This window comes from Ascaphus truei, chromosome 1 (genome assembly GCF_040206685.1).
Source record: "Ascaphus truei isolate aAscTru1 chromosome 1, aAscTru1.hap1, whole genome shotgun sequence".
Taxonomy (NCBI): Eukaryota; Metazoa; Chordata; class Amphibia; order Anura; family Ascaphidae; genus Ascaphus; species Ascaphus truei.
Genome location: NC_134483.1, coordinates 181,408,445 through 181,436,305, shown reverse-complemented (window position 1 = coordinate 181,436,305; position 27,861 = coordinate 181,408,445). Strand labels below are relative to the sequence as shown.

Sequence of the window (27,861 nt, the reverse complement as noted above, 5' to 3'; positions counted from 1 at the left end):
GGCTTTTGGGCAGCGATTCACCTACAGGGCTTTTGGGCAGCGACTCACCTACAGGGCTTTTGGGCAGCGATTCACCTACAGGGCTTTTGGGCAGCGACTCACCTACAGGGCTTTTGGGTAGTGACTGTTCACGGACAGGGCTTGTGCCCAGTGACACATGTGAGCAAGTTGGTAGACACTGCACAAGTGATGGTTGGTCTGTTTCATGTGTGTCTTGTTTTGTTTTTGTCGCCTCCTTTGTAGGTGTCTGCTGCTGAATTTGTACAGATGGCAGCGGTAGGATGTCATCAGGAACCTGCACAGCAATGTCTGCTACTTGACCGGTAACATTTGGGCCTGGTGAATGAATATCAGATGAATGTGGTGAAAACTGACCTGCATGAACAGATCCTGGCTGGGAGGTGTTGAATTGTGGTACATTAGTCATTCTCCAGTAATTAGCTTGTGTTTGCTGAACAACTAATGCTTCGAATGAGGTGTTGATTTTTTGCAACTGTTTAGGCACTTCAATGAAGACTCTGTGGAGATGTGCCAATTGTGATACTGTTTCTTCCTGCAGTCCAATCATCCTTTCCAGCACTGTCATCATGTCTGAATGGCGACGATTTTCTGCGTCCACTATTTTTCCCTCTGAAGCTACAATTGCATCGTATGTGGAAGTTGATGGACGTTTTGGCGGTACAACAGTTTCTATTGGCACCTCTTCATGGTCACATGATTGTATTTCAGTCTCTTCTGTGGCGTCATCCTCATCATACTCATCATCCTCATCACCATGATGTTCTAAAAAGAAATGTACACATTATTAAATGGCATGTTAATGTATGCTGTGTTACTATGTAATTGTACTGTGTCCTAAGTAACACCTAACATGTTAGCATACGTTTTATAACCTCATTAAAAACTACCTTGACTTACGAATAATGTTTGGACTCAGTATGAAATATGAATGAATGAAAAGTTGCTCTAAACTCAGAAGTCCTACATGATAATTAACATCACTAACACAATACATGTTGCCTTACACTTAATTTTCACTGACACTAAGTAATCCTATTTAAAGAAGATGTGCAAAACAAATAATGCACATGACAACATAACATATAGAAGAGCACATATTATATGGCCAGCAAATGATACACTCACCTTCTAGTAGTGTTGAGCTGGCTGACCCAGGTGAAGACACTTGTTCCATCTCAGGTGACACATGTCCTCCAGGGGCAACTATATATAACAATAACATAAGTTTTACATTTACATGTGTAAATATTGAACAAACACTTATTGTATGTTCTGTATTTATGATTAACTAACAACATCAGTTCCTTAACCGAAAATGTGTGTGAAAGTGAACATAAATAGTTGTAATAACACTGTACATGCCTGTGTACTTAGAATTTTTGAGTTCCCTAACATACAACATACTATGTTTCTGCAGTAATGCGTGAGGATAAATAGATTAAATGAGTACATAAAAATCATATGTTGTGTAGTGATATCAGTATCATAATGTACATAACTATCATGAGATGACCATTCACAATGGTTATCATGAAGGTGGTCATATTGCAAAAAGTGTTGTTTTTGGTAGAGGATATGTGTGGTACATTAATCGAAGATGTGGCACACCTGAATGTGGCTGTGACTCAACAAGACAACACATGCAGTGTGTGATAATGTGTCTTTCATAGTAGTTCAACTATAGATATGAGTGAACTAATGTGTGACGTACGCTTTGATAAGTAATGAGTTGTTGGGGCATTTAGTAGCTAGAGTTAAGCTTTCAAATGAGTGTGATTAACTTCAGTTGTGCTATTCAGGTTGTAAGAAAGGTATTCCCTTCCCCAAAAAGCCTAATCAGCCACACCTTTCAATGACTTGAAACAGGTGCAAATGGTGTGAACTAAGTTGACCGTGAAATGAGGCTGTAATTAGTGTGTGTGCTGAACCCCACCCCCTCTGTTGAAGTGTATGCTGTGATGAGATATTAATTGCAGCTGCTTTAACACAATGGTAGATGAGCTAAGTAGTCATCTGCAGTGTTTAAGTTATGAAAACAATGACATAACATATGATACGTGTGCCTCATTATGCTGTCTGTATATGACATAAAGCAAAAATGGACCTTTTCATAAGCAACTATAGATGTGTTAGTGCCAGTGATGTTTGTAGGCCGTTACATGCAATTTCTTTGATGCATGCTTAAAATAGGCAGTAATGTCATGTTTGTCGGAGTAAAATCAATAAAATACACAATAATATGATACATATTTCTGTTCTGTACCTGTAGCTACTAATAATTTCTCATGAACATGTGTTACACATGTGTACTACCCTGTTGTTCCCCATCTTCGCCCACCATCAATTGCTTCCACTGCAGCTATGCATTTTGGGAATTCACATGTAAATGAGCACGCAATGGCACGTGCTATATTAGTTACTGCTTTTAGTAGGACTACTACATATATGTCTATTTTGAGATATATATATACAGAATCAGACATATACATATATAGATGCAGGTATGCTTATATTGTGAAGACAGTATAAAAAGCAGTGTAAATATGCAAAATAACTGTAAGCAACGACACGCCTAGTACAGTAATATTTATCACCTGCTGGAAATTGTGACGGATAAATTCCAATGTCACGGTCACCAGCCAAGCCTTCCACGACGACGGTAAGTAATTTTGGCCGAAGCAGCTCCTCCAATGGAGTCAATATGAGACGTTGTGGTGTGGGCCCACCTCCAGTGCCAGTAGCATGCACGCGTTGGTCTTGTATTTTCTTTTTCAATTTGGACCTAATATCATCAAATCTTTTCCGACAATGATACTTGTCCCTGACACTATTCCCACAGGCATTGACACCAATGACTATTGTGTCCCACATTTCTTTTTTGCTTGCTGCACTTGTCCGCCCTTGAAAAACATATAAAAGATATGAGGTAAATGAATAATAATATAAGCACCAGTTTCCTACACTGCTAGCTGTTCCAAGAGATAGCAAACATGCTGTTTTATGTGTAATATGTGCAGCACATGAGCATTCACTACTAAACCTATACATGTAAGCAAGGTTGCATTCATATTGTATGCAGTTCTGGCAAATTGACCGCCTGTGTTTATTTGTCCTTGTAAGGCATGATAAAAAGCTGTGTTTCCACACTAATGAACATAGAAAGATATTGTGTACCCATATTTGCATATGAACAAAACTCAGATGACCTAGGATCACATGTATTTGAATAATAAATGTAAAGTTACACTTACCTACTAAATGTCCATAGAGACTGTCATAGTGCTCCAGAATGCCAGTGACAAGAGCCCTATTTTCCTGGTCATTGAAGCGAGGATTACGTGGCTTCTCCACACGTTTTTTCCGAGCAGGTTTAGGGTCAGAGCTTGGCTGGTGCTGACTGGACTCTCCTTCTTCCAATGGAAGAGCCTCCAAAAGCTGGCCACCAGCAAGCACGCCACCACCAGACACCCCATCAGCAACTGCGCCACCAGCAGCACTCCCAGCACCAGCACTCCCACTCCTAGCACCAGCACTCCCACTCCTAGCACCAGCACTCCCACTCCTAGCACCAGCACTCACACTCCTAGCACCAGCACTCCCAGCACCAGCACTCCCACTCCCAGCACCAGCACTCCCACTCACAGCAACAGCACTCCCACTCCCAGCACCAGCACTCCCACTCACAGCAACAGCACTCCCACTCCCAACAACAGCACTCCCACTCCCAACAACAGCACTCCCACTCCCAGCAACACCACTCGCAGCACCAGCACTCCCACTCCCAACAACAGCACTCCCACTCCCAGCAACACCACTCGGTGCACCAGCAACATCACTCCCCTGAACAGAACGTTCACTCCGACGCGTACTCCCACGAGTAGCACTCCCACTCCCACCAGCATCACTCTTCCCACGCTTTGCGGGCATACTTCCAGCACTCACAAAAAACAGACAAGAAATGTACAGGCAATCACACGACCCACTTCCACATATAAAACAAGACAAAGATGTAAACAAAACAACAAAGGACAAAGCTCACCCAATACACAACAAGTCTCTCAGTCAATATGCAAATCTTCAATCGTCCAGCTCTGTGCGTCTCTCTCTCTCTGTCACTCCCAACAACACAGAGAATGATTAGCAGTACACGTTGCCTTTAAATATGGCGCGCAATCAAAAACATGCTTGTTTCGCCTGATTCAGCAAGATTTGTGATTGTGCAACCTAACAGCACCCCGCCACGCACGCCGATACACCTGTGTGTGATCGGCTCATCATCGTGAGAGTGGGCGGATTTGTTTTCTGGTTGATTTTGAATGTATTCGGCACTTACTGCATACGGAGAGGGAAAAACGCCAATAACATGACTAATCGATAAGCTTGCCGATTTCACATAATCGTCGCTTACTGCATGAGGCCCATTGTTTGAAGGATAGGTGACAGTTGCGGTGAAGGGAGAACATTCACAGAAGGTGAAGGCAGCCATTAGAGTACTTCTGGGATCTGTCCTGGGACCACTGCTCTTTAATATCTTTTTAGTTACATTACAAATGGTCTGGAAGGGAAGGTAAGCCTTTTTGCTAATGACCAAAAGATCTAGAACAGGGTTGACACTCAAGAAAGAGGGGTTAATCAAAATTATTAAGGATTTAGGTAGATTAGATGATTGAGTGTGGCAAATGAGGCGTGAAGGGTGTGGCAACTATAATTGAATGTCAAAAAGTACAAAATAATGCACTTGGGTCCCAAAAATCCAAATTCAGAATACATAATTAATGGCACTATAATGTCAACTACAATAGATGGAAGGGACCTTGGAGTCATTATTTCAGCAGCCCTAAAAGTAGACAAACAATGTACAGTAACAAAGCAATGTGGACAGCCAGCAGGATGTTAGGTTGTACAGGGAGAGGGATTAGCAGCAGAGAGGGGTGGTGCCGTTTTTTTATAGGAGATATGAGTTAAATTTTCAAATATATTAAGGGTTTTCCACAAAGTAAAACAGAGAAGCTTATTTCAGAGAAAGAGAAGTGTTAGAAGAATATTTTAACCTAAGTTAATGTTTAGCATTTGTTAATAGCCCCAATACTGCTAAATAAGTGAGGTAACGTTCTCTTTGGAGCTTATTATGACAAAATACACAAATAGATTGTATGCGACAGAGTCATCACGCGGCAGTATGGATAAGCGCTCTGATATGGGAGTGCTAATTCATAACAGCTCTTGAGGAATCTGTTGCATTGAGACAAAAGGACCATTTTATTAAGCTGTTTTGCAAAATCTGATTAATGTTTGAACACAAACTGAATGCAATGCTTATTATTATAAGAGTTGTCTGTTGAAACAATTCCTATGATGGGTAAATGCATGCATGTGCTTAACCTGGGAACTGAGAGGCATTCATAGCATGCACTGCCAGAAGAGTATCATGCCCTGGTATTTTTAGAATATTTTCCTGTAGGGACCATGTCTTTCAAACTCCCATATAGAATTACAGTGTACTGTGCTTTACAATATATTTGCACTATAATGATGAGATATGGAGATACTGAATAAGAAACACTTTAAATAGTTATTAGCCTTATACGCAATGTGATCCTAGTTGTTTAAATGTCATTCATACTGCCTGTTGTTTTGCATTCAATTCTGATAAGGTTTTACCTCCTAATTTATATCAATTAGCTGTAATAACTAAGAAAATGTGCTGCTTACTGACGTGTCATTATATCACCATCACAAATGTTTATTCTCCATTACAGTGTTCATCGCTATCAGTCATAAATGAGGGTTTATTGAACGGGGGAGTGGGGTATGGAAGTAAAACATGGGTATGCATCAAAGTGGGAGAAGAGGGATGCTAGTGGCTAATGCTGGAATGTTTAGATCATTTACAGTATTTAGCACAATTTACTAACATGCCTAACATCCTCACTCTTAGGCTGAGGCCCCGGTAAACTCTGCTGCATGCGCGCCCGCGAGACTGGCGGCGCGTGCAGCCGATTCCCCGGTCTGCAGGGAGCTGCAGACAAAAAGACAGGGGGGGGGTGACGCGGGAGGGACGGGGGCGCGGCTGTGACGTCACCTGGCAGGTTCACCCTCATTGTCTGAACCGCTGGGGGGCGTGGCTTAGCGCTTCGTCATGAGTCCTGCTCTCAATTCTATTGAGAGCAGGAGCAACTCGCACCACAGCGCTGCGGCCCCCCCACGGCGCCATTGAGGGGAGTGCTCTCGTCCCTGCAGCGTCTGCCACAGGGGGCGCTGCAGTTGCCAGCGGGGTCCAGGCCTTACAGCCTTTATACTTACATTCAGATAACAAAGGCATGACGCAGGAGCAAGTCCCATTATTGATAAACCAGCCATGCAAGTGAAATTAGATGTTCTTTTCAATGCGTTTGGGGTTGGGTTCTGTTATTTGTATGCTGCTTTCTGACTGTGACAGCAGAGGCTTTGTCTTTCTTTGGCACTGTTCAATAAAAGGAAGTTAAAAACAACAAGAGATGTGTGAACATACTGTAGGCTAATCTGAGAGTGTGGAATTATTGTTTTCTTAGTAAAGAGATTACTCCATAGTAGGTTAAGATACTTAACCCATGCTACAGTGGCCATCAAATCAGTGAAAACAAATATGTTTCAGGACCTTGCAAAAGCAAGGGGGTTTATATCTGTGTACATGTTATCTGTGTTGAGCCAATAATATTACAGAAGCTTAATACAGGCGGTCTTCGGTTAACCAACGGAATCCGTTCTGGAAGTAGCGTTGATTAATGAAACCGTTGTAAAGTGAGTCCCATGTTAATCAGTGGCGGTAAGCATTGGATAACGCATTCCGGCGTTGAAAAACGGCCCTTAGGGTTGCATTGTAAAGCGTTGGATATGCCATTCATTGTAAAGTGAAACGTTGGATAACGAGGACTACCTGTACAGTTACTACTGTAGGCATTATTGTTCATGCAGTAGTTGTGCAGAGCTTTGTTTCAACTAAAACGTTTGCCTAACATTATGAACAGTAATTTACCAATAGTATGCCTATGATTTGCTCACAAAATGCTCACTACTATTCTTAGTAGGTACTGTAAGAGCTTGGTTAGTATTATAATTGCAGCCATCTTCAATTTGTGGACGTTATTGCTAACATCTTCCCAAACAGAAGCTGTTTATTGAAAGCCCTACTGTGCGTGCATGAACTATTATTATATGAGTTTATTTAACTAAAAAATAGCTACAAGGTATTTTGCAGGAGCCACTAAAAGGAAATAAACTTTAGGATTCAGCTTTTGCTGTGTAGGAGATCCAGTGCAGGTTTTTGGAAGAAAATCCATTTATTATAGTGTAGGAGTACATCTTTTCTTGCTCATTTTTTTTGCCCTTTGTAGAGGCTTTCAGGATCTTGTAAAGATATATGGAAGGAAAGAAAATCCGGCGCCACTGCAAGTGACAAGCATCCAGGCTACTTCCCGGTATGTTGAAAAAACTTTATTGGCACATTACAGACACAAGGCTACACCGCGATCTCCCCCTCAACGCGTTTCACGCTATGGAACAGTGCTTCGTCTTAAAGAAGTAGCCTGGATGCTTGTCACTTGCAGTGGTGCCGAATCTTCTTTCCTTCCACTCATCTTCACACAAGGCTGCACACGGGATACCGGAGAGCAGAGGAGAGCAGGTCCCAGATCAGAGAGTCTTCATAGGTAAGGGATTTCCCTCCCAGCTCCGATTTACCTAGAGGTCCCCTACTGCACCCTCATTCTCCATCCTCTAGTGACTACCCTAACACCTACGGGTGCTTAGACCAACCACCGGAGTGCAGGACAGTCTCATTCTTTTCTTGTAAAAATATAGCATAATGCGAAGAGTGGTGCTCACAAAATCAAATGTGGTTCTATAAACAGGACATGTTTTCATTAATGAATAAATGTCCAGATACTATCAGGATGTCCAATATAGGATAAATAATATTTTCCTGAGAGGGATTTGTGTCTAGTGGTGTCCACCTGATAACTACAGTTATGTAGTGTGGCACAACAATAATAACCCAATCAGGTATGAGAAGTAGACAGTTCAGTTATAACAGAGTATAACAGGGCATTCTGGCCCGTTTCCTGTTGACTTCCATAAACATCCAGTAGTATCCACAGCGTGCAATCCGAAATGTTAAAGATCCAAGAACATAGTAAATAGCAGAGCACAGCTAGACAGCAGTCAGTTTTGGGCAAAAAACTGAAAATTCCAGGGCAGCTCAAGATCAGCATAAATTTATTGCAAGTACAAAAGGATGGACCAGATGAATGCACCTGCTTAGGACAAATCCATCAAAAAATTTCAACTAAATATTTGCTTAGGATGAATCCATCTAAAGGTATTAAAATGTAGATGAATTACAGTTATAACATTTTTAACCATTCTATTTAGATATGTTTATGTATGTATAGCACATACCCTATGGTGCCTACTCATTAACATACGAATACTGCCATGCAAAATCATCCAACAACGGAATTATATTTGATGCAGTAAAAAAATAAGTGTTTTTGTAAATTCGTAATCATTAAGAGTTATCTATTAAAAAATATTCCTACCAAAAAAAATTAATTTGCATGCACTTTCCACATCAGAGGGCATATTTACTAAGCAATCCTGCTATAAGGCCTCTTTCGGCACTGGAAGACGGCTTAGAGTCCATTAAGTCAATGGTATCTTTTGGCAGGAGAAGACAACTTAGACAATAGGGCCCCATGTGTTCTGGCTCAATGCTCCATATTTTACTAAGCACGTCTAGTCTATAAGGCTGCGGACAGGCAGGGAGCAGGCGCGCTGGTGCTCGTGCGCTGCGCCCTGCTCGACTGGGCGACTCGTGGCCAGCTAGTTGCATGCTCATCTGGGGGCACGGCCACGACGTCACGGAGCTGGTTAGCCCTCATTGGGCTTGCAAGAGGCAAAATCAAATTTGCTTGCTCTGCAAGCATCTAAGCGCCAAGCATTCGCAAGCGCTTGCTCACTCTGGCCAATGTGTTTCAGAGCGGCCAGCGTGAGCGCGCCCGCTCAGCACCACCCTTGCCGAGGCCTAAGACAGCTTCTGGTGGCTAAAGAAACCTTATGGCCCATTGAAGTTAAAATTGACTGTAAGGTGCCAGACTCCATTACCAGATTGTGTTAGAAGACTGCTTAACAAATATGAGACAATCTGTCTTTCACCTTTGATATTATAGATGAGAGAGAAGACCATTATACTAGTGTGGCACCCTATCCCCCCCCCCCATGGAAGATGTGGTGGCTACTGTGTGTTTGGTGCATTACTTGTGGCTCAAAGAAGGCCTGAACCTCTGCCGCTGGGAGTCTGGGGTATACCTGATTCGTTGGGTGACAGCTCCTCCACCTGCAAGGGATCCCGACGGGGTGGGATAATCCTCTTACAGGAACAATACTAATAATCCACGCACACAAATATGTGCTAACAACCTTTACTGAACACAATAATATTGGTACACTGTACCCCACAGTATTATTGCCCCCAACCTGATACCAACAGTGAGTGTCTCCAGAGTACATTAGGTGTCAGGCACCAATTCCCTGATGTCCCTGTCCCAATGTCAAGGCCCACTCAAAGTGTTGGAGATAGCACTATCCCGTGGAGTGGTAGTGCATATGGTTTGGTACCTGCCCGGGGCTCCAGCACCCGGGTATCGCAAAATAACAAAGAGGATCCGTCTAATCCAACGTCGTTGTCCGCAATGGCGTCCGCTCCGCGTGGGGTGTCTTCTGGCGCGGATAATATCACCTTACCATCTTTACCGCATAGCTGGTCTAGTACAAGACCAAAGGCCGCAGTCACCATGTGGCGTCTCACCGGTGCTTTTCCTTTAGCAACCACAAGCTACAGTGAGTCGGGGCCTAACTATGGCCTAAGGCGAGAGATCTGGCCTACTATAGCACAGGGGAGCACTGCTCCCTGGACACTACATGCTCCTCAGAGGTCCCTCTTCCGACTGGTGTGGTCCCAGATGCACCAAATGTATAAATTCCTCTGCCAGTGGAAAGCAGCAGCCCTATTGGCTGTGTAACATCACATGGAGTACTTCCCAGATGCTTCAGGGTGTTGTAGTCACTTGCAGAGCTCCCTTGGTGTTGGCCGCCGCTTCCCTTACATTACTGCGCATGCGCGCGCAGCGATAAGGGCTGCCGCAACCTAGCATACCACTGCGCATGCGCAAATCGGCAATGCACATGCGCGACTTTAAAGATGGTGGCCCCCGCAAGCCGAGTGCACCGCGAAGCTCCCAGCGACTTGCTCGTTGCTCCAGCCACAACCGCAACTTCCCCCTTGCATCGGATGAAGGGGAAGGATAAGGGGAAGGAAAAAGGGGACCATGGGGGGACCTAGCTACACTAGTTTCAAAATACACAAATGGTACCCAGCACCCAGAGAAAATTTGGAGACAAAAGTAGTATTGAAAGCAAAAAGTATTTTACTCATATGGTAAATGAGACAAGATAACAACGTCAGTCTTACGGTATATTAAAGGGCAGACCTCACAAGCTAATAATGACAATACAGTACACAACAGTATATACAGAGAGGCAAACAGTAAATATTAAAACCAACATTGCTTAAACAAAAAAGTAAGTCAAATGATACTTATCTGGAGGCAGAGTAGTGGATAACAGGAGAACAGATGACATGGGTGCGGGGTTTGGGGGGGGGGACTATGACCACGTGAGGATAAAACAAAACTAAGACAGGGGAGGAGTGCAAAAAATCAAAACAGGTGGAAAGAAAATAAAGGGAAATTAAATAATGGGAGGGGAGAACAGAAAAATTCAATATGGGGGCAATGTTTGAGACAGGAACCCTTTCCTCAGGCCCATTCCCACAAGACGATGCCTGTGGTTCTTCCCTATGTACTCCTCACATGTACTGTATTAATGAGCTCTCAATGGTGAAAAAAGGGCAACCAGTAAATTCCCACAATAACTGAATGAAGGCATAAAATGTTGTCCACGAATGCAGTATCAGTGGTGCTGTGATCATTCTGCATGTTGCATGGAGAGATCCACCCCCCTCCAACCCCCTGCAAAAAAATACAAAGCTTGATGGCTAACCAAGCCCCTCCCAACAAAAAACTTATAAAATAATCAAAGCCTGATGATCACCACCACCACCACCTCAAATAAAGACTCTCAAAACCATAAAAAATTACCCAAAGTCGTTGGACCATAAAAATCAATGTAACATAAATCCAGGCCTGATGGCTTATTTGCTGTCCATAGCCATCCTGGCTTGATGATGTTAGATCCTCAACTTGCCAGGAAGCCTCTGATCCTCGCTCCATGCTTATAGAATAGTCTTGGTGAGTATTTATTTTCTTCTTTTCTTGTAAGCTTTTCTTCTCTTCTTTCTTCAGTCACCGGATGGGGCCTCATCAGCTATTTCAGATTGTCTGAGAAGGGACAGCCTTATATAGGGTCATGCCCACATTTTTTCATTACCGCAGATTGTTATATCCAAGCCTAAAGGTCTTATTATACGATATATCCACCAAAGCGAACCGATTGGGTGGAATTTAAGGTCAAATTTTGAATGAATACGCCCGATGGGCCACTTTGATGGATATAGTCCATAAGTGGTAATAGTAGAGAACAAACTCGAAAAACTGATGCTCCAAATAGTGTAGTCTAGTACAAATGTCCCGAATATATCAAATTAAAAAATACCACCGGTCAGGTCCATAAATCCATATGCATATACAGGAGTGTGTGAATGTGTACACAGGACTCAACATCAGGACGGGGGCTAGAAAGTGGTAAGGAGATATGGAGATGGAAATGTCGTGTCCCCCACGTGAAACTGGCTCAGCGGCTCTACGGCAAACAATCAATAAACTCCACCACTACCCACACATACCCGGTGTCCTATACACAGACACAAACACCCCATAAGGTAAGGTACTCACAGGCTTGACTCGTCGGGTCCGACTCCAGATCACTGTAATCAAATGGACCTAATCCGGTGCGTATAAGAGCGTGTTCCAGCCCGAAATCCAAAGGAAACAGAAGTGTGTGCAGTAGCGGTTCACAGCTCGCCGTATTATTATTATTATTATTATTATTAATAGTAAGATAATTTGAATGTATTCCTACCTCTTCGATGTTAGCTGGCCAATCAGAAAGACAGGAGAAACGAAAAAATGAGGGATTAGGCAGAGACGAGGGCAGTAAAAATGGTCTCAATTCTTTCAAGTTTCAATAAAAAATTTATCCAGGGACTGTACATCTGTTCATGAAAGTGAATTTGTGACAATGCTTCTTGTGCCGTTGTAACCCGATGTTTATGGTGGGTTTAACTGCAATATATTTATTCCTTATACAGAGGAGACCACGAGTATTCTAAAGCTTGCCTTAAACTAGCCTGGTTACATTCTGGGTATGTGCTGGGTGTAACCTGGCTAGTTTAAGGCAAGTTTAAGGCATTTCTGCATTGACTAATGACCCATAGGATTAACACAGCAGGGGTCCCTGGCAGTCCCATTCAGTTTGAATGGACTGCCAGGGACCCCCGCTGTTAATCTGATGGGCCATTAATCAATGCAGAAATGCTGGGTCTAGTTTAAGGCAAGTTTAAGGCATGTACCCAGCATGTACCTGGGTGTACCTGGGTCTTTTTGGAAATTGCCACTGGTTTGTGTTAGAATAGTCGCAGTCTCTGCTGTAGTTCACCAGTCTTATTATTGTTCCCGTTTCTAATAAGCCCTCATAAATAAAGTGGGCATCCCTAAATCTGGGTGCAGCACACAAGCTAAACAATAAAACTAAATACATTTTTATAGATATGTCTGAACTTTTAAATGTATTAAGCTGGTAGTTTTACCTCTATTAATGCTGTCATTTTTACTGGTTCACTCTAGTCCTAAGTGGAAGATCTCCTTTATATAGACATTGCGGGTGTGACATGTGTACACATAAATAAGCACATACTGTAGGGGGTCATGCACTAAGCTCCGTTAAGTCGTTTTTAGAGCGCAAAGTGCTCTTAGAACGTGATGTTGTGCTGAACATGATGCACTAAGCCACGCAAACAGGCACTTTGCGCTCTAAAACTAACTTTTTTCAGGAAATTTTTCTAAGTCCAACTTTGCTCGTTCGTTACCCTGTTTGCGTTAAATTCTGCCCTTAAGCGGGATGCACTAAGCAACGCAACCTTAGCGTACGCGAAAGTTGCGTTCAACAGAACACGTCAACTCAAGGTAGCCGCAAAAAAAGCTGGACTTAGAAAAATGTATTGCTTTACATTTTTGCATGCGCAAAACACATACAACAGGCCGGCGGGTGTCCCTGGCTGACCCTGCAGTGGTCCCCGAGGGAGGCCGGGGGTCGCGCGGGTGTCCCCAGCTGACCCCGCGGTCGATCCTGGGGTCCACGGCTCACCAAGCGGGGGTCCCCGCGGGAGTGCGGGAATCCCTGCGGGAGTGCAGGGGTACCCGCAGCCGTCCCGGGGTACCAATGTTGCGCCACCAAAAATAATAAACAATATTTATAATTAAATACACCCCCTAACACATACCATACAGTAATGGGCAAAATTACTATTATCCACATATGGATAATAATGCATTTGCCCATTTTAACTACATATAACTTTCAATAAATACAGTAAATACATATTACACTTAACTTTTACAGGCACCCACGATGAAGGCCGTCTTCATCTTCATCCTGCCCATGTCCCTCCGGTGCTGCAAAACATACTATACACAAGAATAAAAATGTGGGCCACCGATTCTTCCCCGCAGGTGTCCCCCGTGGATCCGGCAGCCTGCTACCGTGGAAAGCCCGAGGAGACCTCAGGTGGTCTCCAGAGGTCTCCCGCAGACCAAAAGGAAACAACCCTGTATGTAAAAAAAATAAACCTGACCTATACATTAAATACATCAATTCCTCCCCCCCTCCCCCCCAACAAATATAGTACAATAATGTGCAAAATAACTATTATCCAGATATGGATAATAGATTATTTGGCCATCATGAAACACATAAAACATGCATAAATCAAAACATGAATTCTTAATCTTAAAATCACCACATTGCATGTTACAATTAATCCAGCAGCACTTGTAAAAATAAACCAACAAACCAGCAGCTACACAAATGTATATGAAATGTCACACAATTGCATTGAGTGTGTACATGATGCAATTAATCTGTGCATCATGTAACACTATGCAAAATATATGTAAAAATAAAATACACTATGAACAATGTCCCCTAACCAACAATGCCATCATGAAAATCAAATAGAAACTAAGCAACATAAATACATTTACCATCAATCAATTAATCCATTTCCTAAACTAATTACAATACAATACAAATCAATTATACAATTTCCTATTCAATTCCTAAAGCCAAACCATTGCCAAAAGAATTCTAATTGAAAGTAACCACCATCATTCTAATCTAACTACCAGAAATAAGCCATTAAAAATAACCTGTAACTAAATACAAATTACATTATTCACACCAATTTATAAATAAAGCTGCTAAATACATTAGACATACATGAAAAGAACATAAACATTACCAAAACAATCATTTATTATCCCTGTATGTCTATCCATATAGATAGATATACATAACATATAGGGGCAATAATAGAGCATAAAAAAACAATTCATTTACATCCTAAAATCACATAGAATACACCCATTCCGTGTTTGTGAATGTATGTATATCCATAGGTACATAGATACATTCAGGGGCATTAAATGGGAATGAAAAAATAAAAGACATGAATAAAAAAAATCACAAAAACCTGTAAAAGTAAAAATAATAAACGTTTCTTTTGGTTATTTACCATTAGATGCCAACTCACCGAAATCCAGGCGACCCGGAAGCACTGGAACCAATCCAAAGGTAACCATAAAATAATAAACCCTTACAATCCACAACGGTGTCTTCTTTCTTCTATTTGTAATCCTTTCCGTCAGTCTTGGGGTCTTCTTTTCTTCTTTGGGGTCTTCTCCGTCTTCTTCCATATTCTTCTGCCACGCCTTTCTTTTCTTCTTATGAGGGGAGGTGTTCCCTCCTCGGTTTCTGGCTTCAAGATGAGGCGACATAGGCTTTTATAGGCCTATGACGTCACATTTTGGTCAAATGTTTCCCACGGCCCTGATTGGGCCATAAAAAACATGTGATATGCACAAAAAATAAAAAAAATTATGACGTCATTTAAAGGCAATGACGCCAGCCAATCAGAATGGCTGAGTTTCAATTGCCTTTAAGATGACGTCATCAAAACAAAGATGGCCGGCGACACATGGTACGGTAGCCAATCAGAGCGTGGGAACTCCTTCCCAACTCTGATTGGCTCAAGTAGACCATGTGACAGAGGCTTTGCTTCAGCCAATCAGATTTGGGATGGAGTTCTGGTAGTTAGAGTAGAATGATGGTGGTTACTTTCAATTAGAATGCATTTGGCAATGGTTTGGCTTTAGGAATTGAATAGGAAATTGTATAATTGATTTGTATTGTATTGTAATTAGTTTAGGAAATGGATTAATTGATTGATGGTAAATGTATTTATGTTGCTTAGTTTCTATTTGATTTTCATGGCGGCATTGTTGGTTAGGGGACATTGTTCATAGTGTATTTTATTTTTACATATATTTTGCATAGTGTTACATGATGCACAGATTAATTGCATCATGTACACACTCAATGCAATTGTGTGACATTTCATATACATTTGTGTAGCTGCTGGTTTGTTGGTTTATTTTTACAAGTGCTGCTGGATTAATTGTAACATACAATGTGGTGATTTTAAGATTAAGAATTCATGTTTTGATTTATGCATGTTTTAAGTGTTACATAATGGCCAAATAATCTATTATCCATATCTGGATAATAGTTATTTTGCACATTATTGTAATGTATGTGTTGGGGGGGGGGGGGGGGGATTGATGTATTTAATGTATAGGTCAGGTTTATTTTTTTTACATACAGGGTTGGTTCCATTTGGTCTGCGGGAGACCTCTGGAGACCACCTGAGGTCTCCTCTGGCTTTCCACGGGTAGCAGGCTGCCGGGTCCACGGGGGACACCTGCGGGGAAGAACCGGTTGCCCCACATCTGTGGGGGCACCGCAGACCCGTAGGGACCACCCGTGGGTCCCCAGACCCCCATGGGAACCACCCGAGGCCCCTCAGACACCTGTGGGTCTGAATCGGGGCCCCCCAGACAGCCGCGGGCCTACCCGTGGGGACCCCATTGTGGCCCACGGTAACCCGCGGAGACCACCTGGTGGACAATGGCGCCTGGTGGGGACCACCCGCAGGCCTCCAGACCCTGTTTGAAACATGGTTCTGGGCTACTGTAGGTCTGTGAGGTGACCCGTCAGGCCCACCGGGGACTCCCGTGGGCCTGGGGTATTAACCCTGTATGTAAAATAATAAATCATGTATTTATGGGGGGGCACAGGGGGTGGGTTATGTATTTAATAAATATAATGATGCTATTGTGGGGCTGTGTATTGATTTTCTTGTGGGTACTGGGGGTGGGGGAAGGGGGTATTAGCCCCAAGGTATGTGGGTAGGCCTCCCACCTGGGTTAGTGGGTTAGTGGGTGAGGGTGGTTAGGCCTCACAGGATGGGTAGTGGGGGAGGGTATCTACTGTAGGCCTCCCGCCTGGGTTAGTGGGTGAGGGTGGGTTAACCCCTTAATGACTGTAGCGGTTAATGACCGCAAAGGTGATTAAGGGGTTAGGGGCTATTTTTATTCTTGTGTACAGTATGTTTTGCAGCACTGGAGGGACATGGGCAGGATGAAGATTAGGATGAAGACGGCCTTCATCGTGGGTGCCTATAAAAGGTAATTGTAATATGTATTTACTGTATTTATTGTAATTTATATGTTTTTAAAATGGGCAAATGCATTATTATCCATATGTGGATAATAGTTTTTTTGCCCATTACTGTACTGAATGTGTTAGGGGGCGGGGGGGATGTATGTTGTATATTGCTATGTTTATTGGGGGTAATTGTCCCCAATAAACATGCTATTGTGCCTTAACCCCTTCATTGCCTTAGCGGATAGCCGTTAAGGTAAGGAAGCTGCTTTAATGTATTTTTATTAATAGTGTGCGGGAGCAGGGGGTCCCCTGAGCTGAACCGCATTGATTTCTGCCTCAGGGACCCCCTGCTTCCCGAGTTACAGGCCCCGGTTTGGGGCATTGGTGCCAGTGTTGCCGCCATCTTTATAGAGCCCACGTCGCGTCTTGGACGCTATAAAGATGGCGGCGACATTGGCCTCCGATGCCCCATACCGGGGTCTGTAACTCGGGAAGCAGGGGGTCTCTGAGGCAGAAATCAATGCGGTTCAGCTCAGGGGACCCCCTGCTCCCTCACACTATTATTAAAATATACATGAATGCAGCTTCATTACCATAGCGGATAGCCGCTAAGGTAAGGAATTATTGTTTATTGATATGTGTGTTTTGACAGTAGTGTAGATGTGTAGGGGGTCTCCAGAGCTGAACCGCATTGGTTTCAGCCTCGGGGACCCTCTACTTCAGGAGATACAGGCCCCGGTTTGGGGTGCAGGTATCCCCTGCAGAATGTAAATAACCCGATCACGTGACGCGGGAGCTTTAAAGTGCAGGGGATACTGACACCCCAAACGGGGCCTGTATCTCCTGCAGTAGGGGGTACTCGGACCTAAAACCAATGCGGTTCAGCTTCGGAGACCCCCTGCTCATGTACACTATTATTAAAATGTATTTATTTAGTGTACAATCGCCTGTAACAGCCTTGCATGGAGATACAGAATCTCCATGCAAATGTTACAAGCGGCTTTTTTTCTATCAGCTAGCGTACGTGAAGGTTAAGAACTCTAGCAGGAGGGAAAAAAGCAACCCGTACGCTGTGGCTATTTTGAGAACGTACGTTAAAAATTGGGCTCAAGGCCTTAGTGAATCGCGTCCCCGGCCTCACTTTTAACGGACGTGCTTTTTTGGAACATCAGAACGCAAACCCATTGAGCTTAGTGCATAGCCCCCATAGAGTTTTCGCTTCTTGCCATTAACTGGGCTTAGCAGCATTAGAATGTTGTTATTTATCAAACTATTCTGTCTCCAAAACTAGTGCAAAGTGTGGTACAAAAACAGTATTTATCAAAGACAAAATCTAATGGAAAGCAATGCTTTATGCTAAAAGTCTGTTACTATTTTTTGCATTGCCAAACGCGCGGTGATAAGTCTCTTATCACTACTTATCGCCAGCTTTTCAAACTCGTGCTTTTCTAGTATCCCCAATTAGCTTATTGAGGCTAATTGCGGCTCTAGAATTGAGATTTCCTCTCAAAATCATGTCTCAAGAAAAAGTTGTCAAGAAAGTGGTGATAAGCTGCCAATAAGCGGCGAGAGAGGGACATTTTTCCTGCAACGGATTGATATCGGGAGACTCAGAAGCTGATATCCATTAATAACAGCACTGGAGACCCCCGGCATGAATCCGATGCAATAAAAATGCATTTTCAGGCAACTTCATTACCTTAGCGGCTAACCGCTAAGGCAATTAAGGAGTTAAGGGACAACAGCAGCTTTATTGGGGGCAGAGGGGGTGAGTGAAGGGGGTACTTTGCCTTTGTAATATGAAATAAGCACCAATACATAACCCACCCCTTGTACCCTCACATAAAACCATTTTTATTTATTTTAACACAGGATTGATAACATTTGCCAGCGGGTGTCCCCAGGTGCTCCCCGCGAGTGTCCGTGTTCCTTCAGGTGGTTCCCACGGGTGTCTAGGGGTCCCCGGGTCATCCCCTTGGGTGTCTAGGTGCCCTTGGGTGATTCCCATTGGTGTCAGGAGGCGGGCACCTCGTTGTCCCACCTACAACAGGATGTTCCACCCCCTGCTGTCACTCAAGTGCAGTACCAAAGGGAAGGGGGAAAACCCCATACCAACTACTGGCAACCTGATTGTACCAGGGTTTACTGCCAGCCCAAGGGCAGAATAGTAGCAATCAGGTGACCTGGCTACAAGTAATAAAGGGGTTAACCCACCCTCCCCGAATACCCACCCAGGAGGCCTAACCACCCTCCCCTGGCAACAACCCCCACCCTCAACCCATTCATTGGTACAGTGGGTACATCATGGGCATGGTTTAACACTATAGCAATAAATGGCGAAGTCCCCAAAAAACAGGCCCAAAATACAACACATTACATATAAAAATCAACACATTACAAATGCCAATAAACCAACTGATTGGCACAGTGGGTACATCATGCCCATATAATATGGGCATGATTTAACACTATGCCAGTCAATGGTCAACCAACAAAAAAATCAATCACCAACAATATCCAATGTAATCCAAACAACCACCAAATAAACAAAACTAAACAAGTATACACAACAAAATTACAAACAATCAATTAATCAAATACCAAATTAACACCAGAATGAACTATTCCAACACCAAAACAAAACCATCTATAAATAAAATAAATCTCCAAATAAATACCATCATTGAAAATTGAAAACACCAAAAATAAGCCACTATTAAAATGCAAACATCAAAGAAACCCCAGACATTAACAATTATAAACACCACAAAAATGCCATAATACAACATGAAAATGCAAAATACATCTGTAACATGGTCTATATATTTTGGCCTGTCTCTCCTCCCTGTCATGTAACTCCAAGCAGTCTAGGTTAATCTTGTGAGCTTTTGACCCCCCTCATGCCCCTCTTATGAGTGACAGAAGTGTGGTGGGGACTCATGGCCTTTGTAAACCTATCAGGGATATGTATAAACCATTCCTGAGAGGGAATGTCAGGTTTAGTCAGTCCTGTCTGGAGGAGTAAGAGAGCAGTAGAGCTGTGAGTCTCTCCCATCCCACCACAGATGCCTTGTAAAATTGGGGGCAAGCACCATCCAGATGCCTGGAACCTTTGAGACTCTGCACTACTGTATGGAACCATATGCAGTGAATGCCTGCCAATAAAGACCCTTGGTCATTATACTCCTGTCTAAGTGTCAGTCCCTGGGCAGGAGGGAAGACATGTGTAATAGTGGGGGCTGATCTCTGGACATCCTGGACCCCACTACGACTGGAAGGCGCTAACCACCAAGAGAAGAACTACAGAGAAAGAACCTAAGCCTGTCCTGGTCTTCATACCAACGCAGCGCCAACTCAGTTCTCCTGACCCTAACAGGTATCGCACCACACACCAAGTAGCAGAAGCTGTGTATCTCCCAGTGGGAGGGGGGGCAGAGGGGGGGTGGAACAGTGCTACAATAGCATACAAATTGAAAAGAAATTAACCAAAATACATATAAAACACATAAAAGCAACCATTTGTCAAAACAACCATAGCTTCTTACTGTATGTATGTATAGCCCTAAAGGCGTATACATCTATACATTTGCAATGAATATGGCTAAAAAAAAAAATCCAATACCACTAAAAAATACAGTGCAAAAACCTGTAAAATAAAAATACAAGCAAGCTCTCGAACCAATCCACGATTCAAAACAGCAATGGCCCAAAGGTAAAGTCCAAAGGCCTTTTCTTCTATCTTTATCTTCATCTGTTAATTGTAACCCATTTGGGTGTCTTCTATCTTCTTCTGTATCTTCTTCTTGTTCTTCTTCTGTATCTTCATCCATCTTCATCTGTAACGCCCTTGTAATCCTATTGGAGGAGGAAGGCTTCACTCCTCTGCTTCTTGCCGTCAAATGAGGCTGCACAGGCTTTTATAGGCCGGTGACGTCACATGTGATTGGCATATAGTTCCCACGCCATCTGATTGGCTGTGAATACCATGTGCCTTTTTTTTTATGTGACATCATGTAAAGGGAGTGAAGCAAACCAATCAGAACAGCAAGGTAGAGGATTTGAAAGTCTGCCACTCCTTAAAGGTACAGTAACTAACCAATCAGAATGGTTGTGCTTCCTTTCCCTTTAACATGACGTCACAAAAATCAGCATGGCTGCTGTCACATGGTACTTCAGCCAATCCGATTGGGAGATGTGTAGTTGACTATGTCACGTGACCGTGGGAATCAAATGCACCCCATAACAAGGCCTGTATCTTGGGAAGCAGGGGGTCCCGCGACATGAAATCAATGCAGTTCTGCTTCGGAGACCTCTTGCACATCTACACTATTAAAAACATTTTTATTTAAAAACATTATATTCGGGCAAGATTTGTGAAGGGAGAGGCGTCTCTCTCTGCAACAGATAGAAATCACCGGGTGAGTCCTTTTCAGAGGGGTGATCATCTCGTCGCTGGCTACGTGCCATTTTTGCAAATGTTGCTATCACTGGTATTCGGGGCTTTCTGCATACTGTGATAGCAAAGCTGTCAAAAATGGAGATTTCAAAAACCTGCCGATTTTTTCTATCGGAGTTTAGTGCACCCCATAGTCTCATGGAATACTACCTGTGCAGCTAAGCCTCTGGTAAGCACAATACCAGGAGGCCAGTACATAAAGCTTTTGTTCCATTCTAAGTCAACCAAGGCAAAAACAAACATAAATGCGCTTTATTTCAACTTTAGACATTCAGGACACCTGTCCACAATTCCACACCCACACTAACATAATGCACTAATTCAGTTGGCAAAAAGTCTAATTAATGAAGGCTAACCCCAATTAAGAAAATCTTTCCTCTGAATGTTTTCATGCAAGATAACTTTGTGTGTCATCGAGAAAGTATTAAATATCAATCAAATAATCAATCTAATTTATACCAAGTACAGTAGCAAATGTCATGGTTTTCCTGTGTATGCTGCATCTCTCCTGTCCCACTGTCACTTCTTGTCAAGTCATTATAACTTTGCCTAAGATAGTGATCATTTGGTAACAGCACGTGGGGGTGTTTAGAAACAGTGTCATTTTACTATAAGGTTTTAATTTGTGACTGAGTTTGTGATGTATTCACAGTGTTAGAAGCAGCTATACTGCTAGATAATTAGGTTACATTATATATTTCTGTAATCTGTAGAAATGTATGCAATATTACATGATGCTTATGATCTGATATCTAAAACTTCCTGTACCATATATGACATCATCAAAATGTCAACGTGGGGACTCCCTGTTCTACTTTTTCTACGTTTATACAATAACTTCCATATGCTATTAAAAATAAGTTTAAAAATGAAACAGCAAACAATATATCATTTTGTTTTTAAAATAGCACTAGAAGAGTACTTAAAATGAGTAAGGTGTAGCCTTTCTCCAATCCTTTGGTTTCACCATGATGGACCCTGAAAGTTATGTGGGCCAGCAAGCCAGGAGCCTTATGACGTACAGGGTACATCATGCTATACTCATTTTCTAGAGGGCGGTTGTGTTCTGAACGTGATTGCGATGAAAGTAGAGTCCCCTCTACTTTCCTTCATGTCAATGGGAGTCAGTTGAGACCACGTGATTACTACCCCAAATTTGCCCCATGTCTTCTGCTTACAAAGGGTTATCATAAGAGTAGAATGTCAGTAGAAGTAAGGATTATGAACTGTATGCGTGTGTGTACTGTAGTGCCGACGATTATTCTAAAACAAACCTGGGGCAATCTCCAAAAAGACCCAGGTACATGCTGGGTATATGCTGGGTACATGCTGCAACATTTCACACATTTCTGCAGACAGACTAATGGCCCATTGGATTAAACTGAATGGGACTGCCAGGAACCCCTGCTGTGTTTATCTGATGGGCTATTAGCCTCTGCAGAAATGTCACAGAAATGTACCCAGCATGTACCTGGCTAGTTTAAGGCAAGTTTAAGGCAAGTTTTAGAATACTCGTTGCCTCGTCTGTATGTATGTATATCTTAAACAAATAAAAATCAGAGCTACAGTACTCACTTAAATGTTTGAATAAAGTATGTCAAAACGTAATATAACTCATAAGGCCCTGTGTTAATGTGATACCGATGTAAATGATTTCATTCACACAAGATATGAAATGTAATAGTAACCCGTGCAGGTGCAATATATATATATATATATATATATATATATATATATATATATATATATATATATATGTATATATATATATATATATATATATATATTGTGACAGAAACCAGGGGTTGGTAATAAACTCCATATACAGGGCTCCCAGGATACTGAACAGTTTCTGGCCTGTCTAAGCTGAACAGGGCAGCCTCGTGGTACAGGCACTCCATTCCACAGTTTGTCTGCTGCCTGTTTTCTGTCACCTGTCATGCTGATTAGAGTTCAGGTATATAAGACCTGTTTCCTGTTTCCTCTGGGCCCCGCCCAAGAGCCTGGAAGGCTGCTGAACTGCAGAGGGGTGAGAAAGCCTCTTTCCCAAATCGCTTCATTCATTCTGTTAGTTTGTCTAAAGACTGCAAAGGTACTTATTTTGTTGGTGGAAGTGGATAAGCCACTTCCAACTCTGAGTCAGGGACATCTAAGTTTAAGTTATCGCTCAGACGAGCAGCTTTTTGTTTGGCTTTGTTTTCTGTTTAAACTGTGGCAGTCTCAGTGCCTGGGACTGAATAAACCAGGCATAGCCTGTTTAAAGGAACAGTACGTGACGTCTCATCATTTAACCTACCCTAAAAGACCGTGTTCTAACAGTCCCGGACAGACGGCGGAGCCCCGGAGTAAGCCGTTTGTCACATATGGTGGAGAATGCGGGCAGAACACTAAAAGGTCTGGGGGTTAAAGAACTTTAAAGAAAAAAAAAAAAAAGGTTTTTTTTTTCTCTCTCCAAACAAGATGGAAGACGTGGTGAGTGCGCTGGTACGCAATGTCGCTGTCCAGAGAGACGCGAATGAAGCCCTGCAACAGGCGAATGCAAACCAGCAAGAGACAAACCGCTTGCTGAAAGAGGAGCAACAGCGGTTCGCTCAGGGCTTACAGCAGGAACTCGAGATCCTGAGGGAGACTATCAGTAACCTTCCACTGGCAGCGGCAGCCCCAGTTCCAAAAATGACCAGGGCAAGCCACTACCTTCAGAAGATGGGACCCTCGGATGATGTGGAAGCCTATCTTCTCACGTTTGAACGCACGGCACAGAGAGAGGGATGGCCAGAAGCTGAGTGGGCTGGTCTAATCGCACCCTTCCTAAGCGGCGAACCCCAGAAGGCTTACTTTGATCTAGAGCCAGCCGAAGCTAACGTCTATGCAAAATTGAAGTTCGAGATCCTCGCCCGCCTCGGCGTAACCACGGCTGTTCGCGCCCAAAGGTTTCACGCATGGTCCTTCACGATGGATAAAGCCACCCGAAGCCAGATGTATGACCTCATCCACCTCGCCCGGAAGTGGCTACAACCCGAGATCAACTCAGCAAGCCACATCGTGGAACGGTTGGTCATGGACCAGTTCTTGAGGAAACTTCCCTCTGCCTTACGCCATTGGGTCAGTCGGAGTGACCCCCACAATGCGGATGAGCTTGTGGCCCTCGTAGAAAGGTACAATGCAGCAGGAGAGCACCCGCAACCCACAGTCGTGGAGCAACCCCACTACCCGAGGTTCCAGGACTCTTCCAGAGACGGTAAAAGGGTACCGGGGTTAAGGGGAGCTGAAGAGCGGCGACCACCTTCACGCAGCACCAGCAACAGTGGTTCGCACACTAAGGGCAATAGCCAACATGGGGAGCCGGGAAAAGGCTCTAAGTGGGACACAGACTATGTACCTAAATGTGTAAATTGTCATGAGAGGGGCCACACAGCAAAAATCTGCCCACTAAATGAGGAGCCCATGCAATGCAACAGCGTGGAACCTTATTCGCTGTTGTCCCAATGTATGGGCCCTAGCCCAGAGGACCCCTTGAATAACCATCTGTGGGCATTTGTAAAGGTTAATGGTAAGAGGGTTCGGGCACTTCTTGACTCTGGGAGTATGGTCACACTAGTGTCCGAATACCTATTGCCCATTAAGAAGAAACAGGTAAACAGTTCACAAAGAGTGGCAATTTGTTGTATACATGGGGATAATCATGAATATTCCACTGTTGATGTTTTTTTTGAAACAGAATTTGGTTCTTTAGATTTCAAGGTGGGTGTTGTACCCAAACTGGCACATGATGTGTTAATAGGGACCGACTTTCCCCATTTTCTAAAAATGTGGTCCCCAGCTCAGAATAGCGCCCAGAGTTCAATAGCAGACCATAACGAAGTGTTAGAAGAAACAAATCCTTTCCCTTTTTCAGAAATGGAGGTTGACGAGGGCCCAAATAAGAAAGGGGAAAAGGAGGAGTGCTGTGAAATTCCCTTCCCCATCACTACTTTGGTAGGGAATACCCCAAATCAAGATGTTGATCAGGCACTTACCACCCCAGTACAGGATAAGACCCTCGCTGACCTAGAGGTCAGTCCTGGGAGTTTTAAGAAGGCCCAGTGGGAGGACCCCACATTAGCGGTAGCAAGGGGAAATATACGGGACCAGAATAGTACTCATGGCCAACCAGATAGGTCACTTGCTTACCCCTACTTCGAGGTAGAGAACGACCTAGTATATCGGGTTGATAAAAGAAAATCAGTTACAACTAAACAATTGTTGGTACCACGGACATTCCGTAACGTAGTATTACACCTCGCACATAGTCATCCATTGGGGGGACACCTAGGGGTGGAAAAGACAAAAGAAAAGGTTCTCCGAAGCTTTTATTGGCCTGGGGTTCTGGCAGAAATTACAAACTATTGTTCCTCATGCCCAGAATGTCAGATCACCGCCCCGTTCAAAGCATACCGCAGCCCATTGGTACCCCTTCCCATAATAGAGGTACCATTTGACCGGATTGCTATGGATCTAGTAGGACCCCTAATAAAGTCTGCTAGGGGACATCAGCATATATTGGTAATATTAGATTATGCTACCCGATATCCGGAGGCAGTTCCCCTACGTAGCACCTCTGCTAAAAACATAGCAAAAGAGTTAGTACTTCTGTTTTCCCGGGTCGGAATTCCTAAAGAGATCTTATCTGACCAGGGAACACCATTTATGTCCCAAGTAACAAAAGAGCTATGTAAACTCCTAAAAATCAAGCATCTCAGAACCTCAGTCTATCATCCACAAACAGATGGTTTAGTGGAAAGGTTCAATAAAACCTTAAAGAGCATGTTACGCCGGGCGGTCGATAAGGATGGGAAAAACTGGGACTGTTTGTTACCATACCTGTTATTTGCCATTAGGGAAGTTCCCCAGTCATCCACAGGCTTCTCCCCGTTTGAACTATTGTATGGCCGACATCCAAGAGGCTTACTGGATATAGCCAAAGAAACTTGGGAACACGAGGTTACCCCTTACAGAAGTGTAATAGAGCATGTTGCCCAAATGCAGGACCGCATTGCTGCAGTCCTACCCATAGTGAGGGAACACATGGAGAAAGCTCAAGAAGCACAAAGGAATACGTATAATAAGGGTGCTAGGGTCAGAATTTTTTTTCCAGGTGATAGGGTACTAGTTCTGGTTCCCACCGTGGAGAGTAAATTCCTTGCTAAATGGCATGGGCCATATGAGGTTTTGGAAAGAGTGGGAGAAGTAAATTATAGGGTAAGGCAGCCAGGTAGGAGGAAACCTGAGCAAATTTACCATATAAACCTACTCAAGCCCTGGAAAGATAGAGAGGTCTTGTTAACCCTAGTACCCCCAGGTCCGTCAGAGAATCAAGAAACTGACCCAGAGGTTAGCATAGCTGAAACACTGTCCGTGCATCAGAAACGAGAGGTCCAGAGTTTAGTGAGAAGGAACAAAGAAATCTTCTCTACACAGCCAGGTAAAACTAACGTAATTAAACATGACATAGTCTCTGAACCGGGGGTCCGAGTTAACCTTAAACCGTACCGAATCCCAGAGGCCAAGAGAGAGGCTATAAGTTTAGAGGTTAAAAAAATGCTAAAACTAGGCGTAATTGAGGAATCCCAAAGTGGGTGGAACAGCCCTATAGTTTTAGTCCCAAAGCCAGACTGTACAACAAGGTTTTGTAATGACTACCGGAAACTAAACGCGGTGTCAAAATTTGATACTTATCCTATGCCCAGGGTGGATGAACTTGTAGAGAGACTGGGCAAAGCCCGATATCTCACAACCCTAGACCTAACAAAAGGGTACTGGCAGGTTCCCCTCACAGAAAGGGCAAAAGAAAAAACAGCCTTCTCAACCCCAGACGGCCTCTTTCAATATAAGGTGCTGCCTTTTGGCTTACATGGAGCTCCCGCCACATTCCAAAGAATGATGGATAAAATTTTAAAACCACACGTTCGGTACGCTGCCGCCTACCTGGATGATGTGGTAATCCATAGTGAAGATTGGCAGTCCCACCTTCCAAAGGTCCAAGCTGTGCTCGACGCAGTTCGGTCTGCTGGACTAACTGCTAACCCCGCTAAATGCACTATTGGTCTGGAGGAGGCCAAGTATCTGGGGTATTCTATTGGTAGAGGGTTACTCAAACCACAAACACTCAAAGTAGAGGCGATACAAAATTGGCCAAGGCCAGTCACAAAAAAACAAGTAAGGACCTTTTTGGGGTTAATTGGCTACTACAGGAGGTTTATTCCCAATTTTGCAACTAAGGCAACCCCACTAACCGACCTCACAAAAGCAAGAGGACCGCTAATGGTAAAGTGGTCCCCCGAAGCCGAACAGGCCTTTAGAAGCCTGAAAGAAGCTCTCTGTGCCCAACCAGTGTTGGTCACACCTGACTTCTCCAAAGAGTTCGTAGTCCAAACCGACGCATCTGAGGTAGGGCTGGGGGCGGTACTCTCCCAGGAGTCTCAAGGGGAGGAGCACCCCATCCTTTATTTAAGTAGGAAACTAAATCCCCAGGAGAAAAATTACTCCATAGTCGAGAAAGAGTGTCTCGC

General features: G+C 43.5%; 2 protein-coding genes across 3 annotated transcripts in view; one reads left to right on the top strand and one right to left on the bottom strand.

Annotated features, from left to right (window-relative positions):
• The window catches only part of SLC28A3 (solute carrier family 28 member 3), a 147,059-nt gene that overhangs the window by 71,975 nt on the left and 47,223 nt on the right, over window positions 1–27,861 (top strand). The window lies entirely within an intron of this gene.
• LOC142468415 (uncharacterized) lies at window positions 22–2,744 on the bottom strand. Its single transcript, XM_075574998.1, has 4 exons — window positions 2,616–2,744; window positions 1,147–1,224; window positions 76–783; window positions 22–29 (listed from the first exon to the last, which is right to left on the bottom strand). Exons 2-4 carry the CDS (start codon window positions 1,193–1,195, stop codon window positions 22–24), a joined length of 765 nt encoding a protein of 254 aa, XP_075431113.1. The 5' UTR covers window positions 1,196–1,224; window positions 2,616–2,744.

What these genes read in the sequence shown, in the direction of transcription:
- LOC142468415 (XM_075574998.1), bottom strand. Translation starts at nt 1,195, where the DNA reads ATGGAACAAGTGTCTTCACCTGGGTCAGCCAGCTCAACACTACTAGAA. An exon ending in CAGCTCAACACTACTAGAAG is followed by an intron (nt 784 to 1,146) that starts GTGAGTGTATCA and finishes ATTTCTTTTTAG; the next exon opens with AACATCATGGTGATGAGGAT.